Source organism: Heterodontus francisci, chromosome 10, assembly GCF_036365525.1.
Source record: "Heterodontus francisci isolate sHetFra1 chromosome 10, sHetFra1.hap1, whole genome shotgun sequence".
In the NCBI taxonomy this organism is placed as follows: domain Eukaryota; kingdom Metazoa; phylum Chordata; class Chondrichthyes; order Heterodontiformes; family Heterodontidae; genus Heterodontus; species Heterodontus francisci.
In genome coordinates, this window is record NC_090380.1 from 44,275,922 (window position 1) to 44,289,166 (window position 13,245).

General features: G+C 41.5%; 1 protein-coding gene across 4 annotated transcripts in view; it reads right to left on the minus strand.

The window, feature by feature from the left end:
* The window catches only part of LOC137374430 (rho guanine nucleotide exchange factor TIAM1-like), a 428,220-nt gene that overhangs the window by 256,064 nt on the left and 158,911 nt on the right, over positions 1-13,245 (minus strand). For all 4 annotated transcript variants that reach the window (XM_068040529.1, XM_068040530.1, XM_068040531.1 and 1 more), the window contains one exon: positions 11,427-11,599. In XM_068040529.1, the coding sequence (XP_067896630.1) occupies positions 11,427-11,599 (173 nt within the window). The remainder of the gene's footprint in view (positions 1-11,426; positions 11,600-13,245) is intronic.

Sequence of the window (13,245 nt, forward strand, 5' to 3'; positions counted from 1 at the left end):
AACTATAACATATATTTACATAGGAACATAGGAACAGGAGTAGGTCATTCAGCCCAACGAGCCTGCTCTGCCATTTAATACGATTACGGCTGATCATCCACTTCAATACCTTTTTCCCACACTATCCCCATATCCCTTTATGTCATTGGTATTTAGAAATCTGTCAATCTCTGCTTTAAACATACTCAATGACTGAGCTTCCACAGCCCTCCAGGGTAGAGAGTTCCAAAGATTCACAACCCTCTGAGTAAAGAAATCTCTCCTCATCTCTGTCCTAAGTGGCTTCCCCCTTATTTTGAAATTGTGTCCCCTGGTTCTACACTCCCCAACCAGGGGAAACATCTTACCAGCATCTAGACTGTGTATCCTTTTAAGTATTTTGTAAGTTTCAAAGAGATCACCTCTCATTCTTCAAAACTCTTGAGAATACAGGCCCTGTTTCCCCAATCTCTCTTCATTGGACAGTCCTGCCATCCCAGGAGCAAGTCTGGTGAACCTTCGTTGCACTCCCTCTATGGCAATAATATCCTTCCTAAGGTAAGGGGACCAAAACTGCATACAGTATTCCAGGTGCAGTCTAACCAAGGTTCTATTCAATTGAAGCAAGACTTCCCTACTCCTGTACTCAAATGCTCTTGCGATAAAGGCTAACATACCATTAGTCTTCTTAATTGCTTGCTGCACCTGCATGTTAGTTTTCAGTGACTTATTGATGAGGACACCCAGGTCCCTTTGTACATCTACACTTTCTAAGCTCTTACCATTTAAGAAATACTCTGCACATCTGGTCCTCCTACCAAAGTGGATAACCTCACATTTTCCCACATTATATTCCATCTGCCATGTTCTTGCCCACTCACTAAATCTGTCCAAATGCCTTTGAAGCTGCTTTGCATCTTCCTCACAACACACATTCCCACCTAGTTTTGTGTTATCCGCAAACTTGGAAATATTACATTTGGTCCCCACACCCAAATCATTGATATATATTTTGAACAGCTGATCCTTGTGGTACCCCACTAGTCACAGCCTGCCAACGCACAGTGGCGCAGTGGTTAGCACCGCAGCCTCACAGCTCCAGGGACCCGGGTTCGATTCCGGGTACTGCCTGTGTGGAGTTTGCAAGTTCTCCCTGTGTCTGCGTGGGTTTTCTCCGGGTGCTCCGGTTTCCTCCCACAAGCCAAAAGACTTGCAGGTTGATAGGTAAATTGGCCATTATAAATTGTCACTAGTATAGGTAGGTGGTAGGGAAATATAGGGACAGGTGGGGATGTTTGGTAGAGATATGGGATTAGTGTAGGATTAGTATAAATGGGTGGTTGATGTTCGGCACAGACTCGGTGGGCCGAAGGGCCTGTTTCAGTGCTGTATCTCTAATCTAACGCGAGAATGACCCGTTTATTCCTACTCTGTTTTCTGCCGGTTAACCAATCCTTAATCCGTGCCAGTATATTACTCTCTATCCCATGTGCTTTAATTTTGCTAACCAACTTCCTGTGAGGGACTTTATCAAAAGCCTTCTGAAAATTCAAGTATGCTAAGTCCACCAACTCCCCTTTATCAATTCCATTAGTAACATCCTCAAAAAACTCCAACAGGCTCATCAAATATAATTTCCCATTCATAAATCCATGTTGACTATGCCCAATCAAATCATTTTCTATGTGTCCATTCATCACATCCTTTAGAATAGATGCTAGCATTTTCCCTACTACTGATGTAAGGCTAACAGGTCTACAGTTGCCTGTTTTCTCTCTCCCTCCCTTCTTAAATAGTGGGGTGGAATTTACTACTTTCCAATCTGCAGGAACTGTTCCAGAATCTATAGAATTTTGGAAGATGATCACCAATGCATCCACTATCTCCATAGCTGCCTGTTTCAACACTCTGAAATGTAGAATATCAGGTCCTGGGGACTTATCAACCTTCAATCCCGCTAATTCCTCCAATACAACCTTCTTACTAATACTAATTTCCTTCAATTCCTCATTCTCCCTAGTCCCTTGGATCTCTAATTCTGGGAGATTTCTTGGATCTTCCTCAGTGAAGACAGACACAATGTAATCATTTAGCTTATCTGTCATTTCTCTATTCTCCATTATCAATTCTCCTGACTCTGCCTGTAATAGATGCTGTTTGTAGCGGGGGACCAAAGAAATTAGCTTTAGTCTTCCCAATATTTAATTGGAGGAAATTTCTGCACATCCAGCACTGGGTGTCAGATAAGCAGTCTGATAATTTAGAAATAGTGGAGAAATCGAGAGGTAGAGCTGGGTATCGTCAGTCCACATGTGGAAACTAACGCTATGCTTGCAGATGATGTTGTTGAGGGACAGCATCAAGATAAGAAATAGGAGGGGACCAAGGATAGGTCCTTGAGAAACACCATAAGTAATGGTGAGAGAGCAGGAAGAGAAGCCATTGCAAGGATACTCTGGCTATGATTAGATAGATAAAAATGGAACCAGATGAGAGCAGTGCCACACAGCTAGACAACAGGGGGAAGGCGTTGGAGGAGGATGGTGTGGTCAACCGTGTCAAAAGCTGCAGATAGGTCGAGAAGGATGAGGAGGGATAGTTTACCTTGGTCACAATCACATAGGATGTCATTTGTGACTTTGATAAGAGCCGTTTCAGTGCTGTGGCGGAGTGCAAAACTGATTGGAGAGATTCAAACATGGAATTCCAGGAAATATGGGAACACATTTGGGAGGCAACAGTACATTCAAGGACTTGAGAGGAAAGGGAGGTTGGAGATGAGATGATAGTTTGCAAGAACAGTGGGGTCAAGGAATGGTTTTCTGAGGAGAGTGCTGATAACGGCAGATATAAAAGAAGAGGTACAACATGTGAAGAGAGAAGACCATTAACGATATCAGCTAACATGCGGACAAGGAGGGAAAGTTGGGTGGTCAGCAACTTAGTTGGAATAGGGTCAAAGGAGCAGGAGGCAGATCTTATAGACAAGATGAGCTCGGAGAGGGCATATGGGGAAATAGAAGAGAAAGTAGAGAAAGATGCGAGTTCAGAGCTAAGACGGGGGAAACCTTAGAGGAAGTGTCATCCAGTGGCTTAGTGGAAAGGACAGACGCAGCGGCAGCTGATCAGATGGTTTCACTCTTAGTAACAAAGGAATCCATGAGCTTCTCATATTTATTGTTGGAGGTGAGAGTGGAGGAGACAGGAGGGAGGGATCTAAGGAGAACCAGAGTCAGGTAAAAAAAATGTTTTGCCAAATAGGAGTAACATTTGAGTATGTAGCAAAAGATAAGCTGCAAAGATGTGGATGGATATTTGTGAGATAGTTCAGCAATTATTTTAGAATTGTCTTGTTTAGAGGTGTCCATTTTTATCAGTATTATTACATTAATTGAGCTGCAAGACTTGAACAGTCTGCTACACATTTCCTGTTGAAACATTGGCCAAAGAATCAGTCGCGCTTGTTAGACCTTTTTCTCACCCTTCAGCTCATGAATTTTTTAATCTGCTAATTGCTGGAAGTGAGAGTGGATAACATAGCATCTGGGGCCTTGGTGAACAATGGAACCAACAGTCCATCTCCTTGACCAATGAAAATTAAGGATAAGGACAGAAACAGAGGAATGAGGAGAATGAAATAGGGTGAATTAGAGTCAAATTAAATACTGATACGACCAGGTGAGAAAGGGGTCCAGGGGTTCCCTCTCAGCCTTTGCCTGGTTTAATCAGAACAGGGTTTAATTTTTTTTAAAGGCTGTGTTTTTAGCTCCCCCTCAGTGCTGTCCAATTGTAAGGCAAAGAAATCAACCAGACAGATTTTCTTAGATTTAAACAAGAAAACTGGAAGTTTATTAACCTTAAAACTCTAATTCGGTTAAAACGACTACGAATACACGACACGACCACACTGGCATCCATGCGTGATAAACATACACGCAGATAGAGGCAGAAAAGTAGAAACAATAAAGGGGAAAAGTTTGAAGCAATAGCTGGGGTTTATTTACTGTCCTTTGAGTTCAATATAGTTTTTGATAGCAGGTATATCTTGCCATTCCGTTGGGGCCCAGTGGATGCTTTCAAACTTGTTTAGATGTAGGAGTCTTCTCTCTTAAGGTTTCAGTGTCTTCACTGGATCTGGAAATTCATGAGACAGAGAGACCCAGGCAGGAGAGTGGCTCTTTATGTTCAGTTGCAGCCTGACCCAAAACTGTTCTGTGAGCAGTTCAAAACCAAACCTGGGCCAGTCCTGTGACTAGTTGTTTTTTTTTTAAACAAACTCCCCTGCGTTTTTGTGGATTCCTTTCATCTTGGTAGACACCTGCAGTGGGTGGGGGGGGGGAAGGGGGGTGGAGAATGGAATGCTGGCTTGTTCCACAATCAATGTCTGGTGATCAAAATCCATTTGGGTTAATTGGATCAGGGAGCCATTCTATTGTCTCTCCAGGCAATTGTCTCTTAGTATGCAAATATGTTTCCAGCCACTGCTGTGATTTCTTCAAACAAGTTATCTTTTCATCCAGCTACAGTTAAAAATGAATGACGAAATTAATATGCCTCATTCTTGGCAGGTCTTCATGACAATACAGAAAGTGAATTGAAGAGAGAAAACTAAAGGCTGGATTCAGAGAGAAAAGGAGACAGGAAAGAAAAAAATAAGAAAAATTTAAATTTCAAATTTTTAAAACCCCTAGGAACAATTCACTATCTACAGGATTGCAACGCCACAATGTCAATTGTTCCCTTCCTCTGAGGTTACGTGGCACTGCAGGAAGATAAATTTTATAATTAAAAATATCCTTACACTGTTAAATACCAGCCCTAACTTTCTGCAGCAAGTTTAATTTGTTTTGACATCATGGGGAAGTTGAGAGCAAGCTCCGGATTTTGCAATAACGGTGGAGCAGAGCAAATCATCTCAAGTTGTGGCGATTTGCAACTCATGGCGCATCTCTTCCTCGCCACAAATTGGCTGTGTTTTTTTTAAACCACATTAATAGCAGTGTTTGCATTTAGCTTGGTATTTTTTCACAGCAAATTGTGGGCCTTTATAGGTTGCATATAGTGCAGAGCAGGGGCTGAGCACAAGAGCCATTCTGCTTTATAAGGGTCCAACTAAAATAGGTTCTAGACAATGGGCTAAATGTCAAGACTTTACTCACCTAGACTGGTAGTGAGGGAGGGATATGCTGATTACATTCTTACAATTCAAGAAACCTCTATCATTTATCGAATAGAGAGGCAAGTATAAAACCCTTCCTCAAGGTTTTTACAGCATTATCAGACTGCTTTGTCAATCCCATAGACAGAATTAAGGCTTTTGAAACACGTACTAACCAAGTTTCCTGTAGACCAAAATAAAAATTGAAAATGTTGGAAATACTTAGCAGGTCTGGCAGCATCTGTAGAGAAAGAAAGTTAATGTTTCAGGTCGATGCTTCGTCATCAGAAAGTTCTGATGAAGAAGCATCAACCTGAAATGTTAACTCTGTTTCTCTCTCCACAGATGCTGCCTGACCTGCCGAGCATTTCCAGCATATTCTGTTTTTATTTCAGATTTCCAGCATCTGCAGAGTTTTGCTGTTGTGTTCCTTTAGGCGAAAGATTTTCCTCTCAGTTCTGCAAGGAGAGTTCTGCAATTATAAATTTTGAAAGCGCAGTCTGTAAAACCATGTGTGGTTAATAAGATGGAATACTGGACAATGCAACAGTGAAAAAAAACACAAATGTTGGAAACCTGAAATATGTATACTGCAGATATGTCAACATCTGAACAAGAGAAACAATATTTTAATATTCAGTGAAGACTCTTCTGATGAAGAACTCAGTTCTAATACAGTAAACCAATCTTTCACTTTTCAAATGTGGAAGGATCGGATCTGTAGTTCTAGCATTTTCCATGTATAGTGTAGAGACAGCCTAGAGACTATATTGAATAAGTAGGCCACTCACCTCAATGGAACAGTGGAGGGGAAGTTGTAAGAGGTAGGGGCTATGAGACATTCTACATGTAAGAACAATTCTTGCGGCAATCTACCCAAAGAAAGGGACCACACTATAAAAATTGCAAAAGTACAGTTTGTCACGGTCATTCAAGGAGAAATTATGAAATAAAAAATGAACTGATGAATTGAACTCAAAACAAGATGGAGCAAGAGGTCAGGTGACCTCTCCTACACTGCAAATACATATGGTAACTGTTGACATTCTGAACCAATCGTCATGTCTGGTCACGTATTGAAGAAAGCATTAGAAATGTAAATGGCCCATTCAATGTTAGTGGCTATCCCTCTTCAACAAGTTGGGCGAATAATGGCTTTGCTGACATAGAGACTCCAAACTCAAATTCAGGATAATGGGTGTGTAAAAACACCACTTTACCAAGATAGCATAAAGATGAAAAACATCCAAACGCATTGTCTAACAATGGTCACACAATCAAACACTATTTATGAAAACACAATGGGAGAAAAACTTGGGTCACCTGACAGAAATAAAGGCTGGGATTTTATCTGGGCGATGGGGGTCTTGAGCTCTGGCAAAAGCGCCGCTGAAAACCTTGCACCACCTCTTCAGTGGGAAGCCCACCAAATCAAGTGCCAATTAGGCACTTAGGTGGACAACGGCGGGCTTTCCTTGGGATCGAGGACCCCGGTGACGGAACCCCTGACCTCAGAGCTGCCGGCCAATCAGAGGAGTACCCATGCGAAGCCCAGGCAGCGGTGGGATTAGGCCCTTAATTTGGCATTTTTGCCTACTTAAGGGCCTCAATTGGCAGCAGGACAGGAAGGCTGTTCACAGGCCTTCCCATCCGGGACTTAATTTTGGTGGAGGCAGGAAGGTGGCAGGGTCCCCTGCCCAGCACAATCCCACCCATTTACATGCTCTCCCCGCTTCCAAAGGCGCCATGGGAGAAAGCATATAATTCCCACCCACCACCGCAATCCCCCAAGTCTCTGATAAGGAGCTTTTAATAACAGACAATTTCTATAGTTACGACCAGGTGAGAAAGGTGTCTAGGAGTCTTTTACTGTCTTCACCAGGTCTTATTGTAACAGGGTTTAATTTTTAAACACACTGTGTTTAGAACTTCCCCTTTGGTGAATGCTTGTTCACCACTTTCCAATTATAAGGCACAGAAAAGAGCACAATCAGGTTTTCTTAGGTTTAAAGAAGTGAAATTTATTAAACCTTAAACTTAAACTCTAATATGGCTAACACCTACGTATATACGACGCACCCACGCTAGCATGCACACACGATACATACATGCAAAAAGGGACAGAAAAGAGAAGAAAAAACAAGGGGAGAGGTTTGAGGCAATCTCTGAAGAGATTTTTAAACTGTGCTTCGAGCTCTCTGTAGGGTCCTTGATTGTAGGGAGATTTGCTTTTCATTGGGGATCAGTATTCTTCTTAAACCTTGTTCACTGTAGGAGACTTTTCTCTCTTGCGGTTCATGTGTCTTCAGCAGTTTTCAGTTGTGTGGGAAAGAAATGGAAGCAGGCAGGAGAGGCTACGGCAAGCCAGCCATGAGAGGGCTTTTCCAGTCCAGGAGCAAACAGCTTCCTGATTTCAAATTCCTTGTTGGAAGTTCAAATTTTAAAAACTCCAACAGTCAGTTAGTCATATGATCCAAACCAGTTCGACTACATCGGTTTGTGTATTCGGCCACCTTAGCAGTTAACCTGGAATGCTAGCCTTTCCACCTTCAATGCCTGGTAATCAAAAGTCCATTGTGGATTAACTTGGAGCAGGGAATAGCCCCTTTGTCCTTTGAAGTACTGTCTGTTGATATGCTAATGTATCTCTCCGGCCAAAGTCTCCAATTGTTTTTAAAGCAAGTTCTTTCTTCACCAACAACAGTTTAAAATCAATGTTCATGTGGCAAAATTAATTTTCCTCATTCTTGGCAGGTGGGGGGCTTGCCTGACACAATGCGGAAAGGCAGAAAGCCAGAATGAAGAAAGACCCATCCAGCAAGAAGGACCATGCCAGAATACCATATTTAAAGTACCTAGAGGCAGAGACAAAAGGATGACCTTTTGAGAAATTGTAACAGAATTTTTGCCATTGAACTGTGACTGAGATTTAACCAAAGAAATCTGCAACAAAACATCTGTCCACCTGAAACTTTCCAAAGTTTGACTTCAGTGAATCAGAAAAATGGAAAAACAGCCTACACCATTTTAAAAGCTACCTCCCAGGGAAGCAAACAAGATTTCACAATGAACTCTCTTTAAAACCATAAACCTTAATGCATGCTATCTTTTAACCTCTATCTTTTGTTGTGTGTGCGTATGAGTGGGTGAAGTTGTGAATATTATCGGGTATTATTTAACAAACATTTATCTTTCTTTAAACCTACCAGAAATTGTCTGCGTATTGACCATTAAAACGCTCAAGACACAATTCTAATAAACACACAGTCTTCAGTCATTTGAGAGGTGAAATAGGAGAACCATCCCTATCATCTCCCACCTGTCCTTAACAAGTTTCAAAGGACATTAGGTTTCACTATTTATGCATTTTTGATTTAACAATTTAAACCAGAATGGGGCAAGTTCAAAAGTTGACTCCTGCAGAAATCATTCACACAAGACACATGGAAGTTTGTTGTGCTCACTCCTGCAGATTACTTAATACTGTATCTGTTAATTACTTTTAAATTCAGATCCAAACTTATTCTCATTCCTATGAAAAATTATTTTGGGTGAGCATGCACGTGCAGTATACCAAGGAGAGTAATGTTCACTTAAATTTAAATGCAAGTTTATGACTGATATTAAAGGCTTCTTAGTAGACCAATGAATCCAATTCTCACGATTAAAATGGTAAAATTTGTTTAGTTAAATGGATTATTTTATCAACAAGCAGCTGTTGATTTTCAGTAAACATCAAATTTTTGGTCCCTTAAATTTTCTTAAATATAAAATTTGATTTTCAGAATAAAATTATTTTGTATAAGGCATACGTTTTTAGTATTCTGCTTGAATATATAACCCATACGCGAGTACTAATTTTGTCCACAACAACCCATGCACTATCTCAATGGATTAGTTGCTGTTGCTGGACCTTGCAGGGCACAAATTAGTTGTTACGTTTGTCTCCGTAACAATGACCACATTTTATAAGTAATTAATTAGCTGTATAATGCTTTGGGATGGCCCAATGTTTGTTTGCAACTCGCTTGTGTTTCCTATGTGGTAATGAATCATTGGCCCCGATATTTACTGGGGCAGGGCTTTGGAGAGTAGGGGAGGAGCTATGATCAGGAAACCTGGAAAGGTGGGTTTCCCTAAATGGCATGGAGTTTTAATTTCATGGTCTGCATTTGCATTTTATTTTAAAACAGATTTCCTGCCCAGAAAACAACCTGATTGACAGGCTTGGCTGCCCATTGGGCAGAGAAGCCTCCAAAAAAGGCCACAGACAAGGATCAGGTAAATTTTGTGGATTTTTTATTTAATCATGAGATGTGGGTGTCACTAGCAAGGCCAGCATTTATAGCGCATCCCTAATTGTGTTCAAGAAGGTGGTTGTGAGCCACCTCTTGAACAGCTGAAGTCAATGCATTGGAGGTAACCCCACAATGCTGTTCGGTAGGGAGTTCCAGGATTTTGGCCCTGTAACAATGAAGGACCTGCAAAGGAACTAGTAGTTGATGGTGTTCCCATGATCCTGCTGCCCTTGTCCTTCTAGATGGTCGAGGTTACAGATTTGGAAGGTGCTCCCATAGAAGGCATGGTTAGGGAGGTGGGGGAGTGCCGTCAGAAGTAATCATGGCAGCAATGGTGGGAATCAGAACAGGTTCTGGGGGGAGATCCAAGGGGAGTTGGAGACCAGAAAAAGATGGTGGGGTCAGGGGGGCAGATTGGGTACCATTGAGTATCGGTGATTGAGAGAAGTGTTGGTGACTGTGGTGGCGTGTGGCTTTTCACAAGTTGGCTTGTTGGGCTGGGAGGAAACACTCCTGCTCCTCCTGTTCCAGAAGCAGTGCTCTAAAATGTACTCACATGATGGAGCCACCCTTCTCACCTGCTTTTAGCTGTCAAGTTTCCCAAGGCCCAGGAAACCTGTTGGGCTGTAGTTAAAAATAGAAACACTCAAAATAAAGCTTCCTTAAAAGATTTCAATGACTAACCCATCTCCTGCGAGAGGTTTGGTTTCCCATCCCTCATCCCACCTTTGTAAAAACTGGAAGTGGTTGGGTTGGAGGCCAGTTCAGTTCCTGTTTCAAATTTTTAACTTTTTAAGCCTACCCAAACCTACCCGTTTTTTGGGGGGCCGGGAAATTCCCCAATTGTATCAAAGGTTAACACGATCAATAAAAATCTTGATATGGTTACATCTATAAAGAAAGACTTGCATTTATTAGCGTCTTTCATGACCAGATATCTTAAAGTGTTTTACAGTCAATGAAATACTTTTGAAGTGTAGTCACTGTTGTATTGTAGGAAATGGCAGCCAATTTGTGCACAGCAAGCTCCCACAAACAGCAATGTGATAATGACCAGATAATCTGTTTTCATAATGTTGATTGAGGGATAGATTTTAGCCAGGACACCAGGGAGAACTCCCTTGCTTTTCTTCTAAATAGTGCCATAGGATCTTTCACATCTATCTTAGAGGGCAAACGGTTCAACATCTCATCCAAAAGATAGCATTCCCTCAGTACGGCACTGGAGCGTCAACCTTGATTTTTGTGCTCAAGTCCTGGGGTGGGTCTTGAAGACAGAACCTTCTGACTCAGAGGCGAAAGTGCAACCGACTGAGCCATGGTTGACACCATGACAAATTCATGTTCATAACGATTTCTGATTTGCTGAAACTTGACTCTGAAGAGTCAGATATCAGTCAATCGTAGGACAGTTTTTACAAAGCAAATTCTATCTCGTAAATGGACAAGTGGATCCAAGTTGCTCAGGCAAACTGGTAATAAATGCTTAAACCTAAAACAAGTGTACATTACTGCTGTAATAGGATTTATTTCACGGTGCATGAATTGAAAACTTTATTGGTCATTCAAGGCATCATCGAATTCTATGAACCACTCATAATCTAAGGGTTAATGAGAAGAAATTCATAAATCCACTTATGAAATCATTGCATTTCAGCCTAGAGTCTGTTTACAATTGTGAAATTAGTTGAATAATCATGGGTAAAGCATTCTAGTGAATCCAGAGCAAAAATGCACAAGGAAGGATAACTCAAATTCAACATGCAGTCAGTCAAAACATCAGTCAAAATATACGCAATTTGTTTTTTCAGTAAAAAGTGCGAAAACTTAACTTGATCTACTTATACCAGTTCAGTCACTGAGGGGCACTGTTAAGTACAACAAAAATATATAGTACATTTTCTTCGGACAGTAATATTAGAATATCAGAGGTCAGTAAATCAATAGTTAAAAATGAGAAATACTAGAAAGACAAATGATAGACTACAAACCTGAAATAAGAAAGCATCCCCAAGGGAATTACTGAGACAGAACACATAATCTTTCTTTGGATGTTCAGGCACAGCCTGAACAATACTATTTTCAATCCAAACCATGTGCTTTGGTACACTATTCTGGTCCACTCCTGATCTCCCATCTCCATCGTACAAAAATAAGGTGCAACCTAAAGTTGAAAAAGGGAAATAATATTCTGAATTAAATTTAATTTACATCAATTAGGAAGGGATTTCACTCCCTTAACATCCAGCTGGTGTGTGACCATATGCAGGGTATCATGCAGGTCAATGCCCAGTATCCTGGGAGCAGTCATGATGCTTTTACTCTCTGCCAATCTACTGTACCATCTGCATTTGAGCCACAACAGCAAATTTGTCATGTACAGCAACTTTTTTCTTTGTAATGTTTTAAACTATAAAGGCAAATTCACAAGTTTTTTTTAAAAAGAGCTTTATACTTTCTAGGAGGTGTACATAGAGCTATCAAGCACTTTTTAGGTTTATGTATTTTCTCTGGTCAATTTTCTTCTTCCTCTTAGGAAGATGTGAATTCCTTGCTGGAATACCCTGCAGTACCTCATCCAAATGGCCATGATTCAGGCATCAGCCTTGATGGTGAATAGCAATAGAATATTCTACTAGGTGAGACATCACAGCTAAGTCTGTTAGCCGTTCACCCAAAGATGCATATTCCCAGAAGAGGTCACTGGATGGAAATCAGGAACATGAACTCTGGCTGATTTTGCCCACCAGCCCAGACTCTAACTGTAGCACTTTAGAGAGTGGCTCAGCTGAGGTCAGCTTAATTGTGCTAGGCACCTTCATGATCCATATAGAGACGATTGGGCATGTGGTTAAAATGGCAGGCACATGCTTCCCAATATATTTTGATGCGCATCCCTTGCTGCCACTTCAATTGTGCTGTTGTTTGACTTGGAAGAGCTGCACACAGTGTGTAGAAAGGGGCCTCGAACACATTAAATCAGATTCCTATGAAGCACTATTGATCTCAATCCCATTTCAAGTTAAAAATTGGACAAGTGAAGCCCATTGGCTGACCCACCAGTACAACATGGCAGGATCAGTGTCTCAGACCCACTGAAGCTGTAACCTGGATTATAACACCAGGGGGAAGTTGTGCATGCAGCAAACTGTCCGCACCACCACAGCCCAAGACCTGGAAGGTTTTAACTTCTGGGCCTCATTTATATGTCTCGTTGGGTATCCACCAGAACCCCGAGGGGTACAGTGCCTGACATACTGTGAGGGCGGGGGGGTGGAATCCTGAGGTGATTACGGTCAGGGGATGGAAAAGCGAATTCTGGGGCAGAGGAGGCTTAAGGTTTCCTTATGGAGCCTCCTCTTGGCCCAAAGGAAAAAAAAAATAAAGTTTTATGGACTTCTTCTAACCCCACTCATGCATGCCACCAGGTTTTACTGGTAAATCCGGCGCTGATCGGCAGGTAGAATGGCATCAAAGGACCTCATATCATTTAAATATTATTGAGACACTCACCTGTCCGTGGAATGTGACCCGGATGCTGCTGAAAACCAGGCTTTTAAAATAGCAGCACACAGAAATGCATTGGAAACAAATAGGGAATTGCACAAACATTATTTTATCTACCAACCTGTGCCACTGGGGCATAAGGATAAAATCGCACCTTATTAAAAAAAGGGGCATTCACTTGATCACAGGACCTATTTGCTGTCTATTTTTCCAGGAGTGTTTCCAGATAAAACTGGGAAAGAAGTGATGACCTGATCACCCTCAGTAAACTCTCTACTTGTCACAAGTGTTATCACTGCTAGT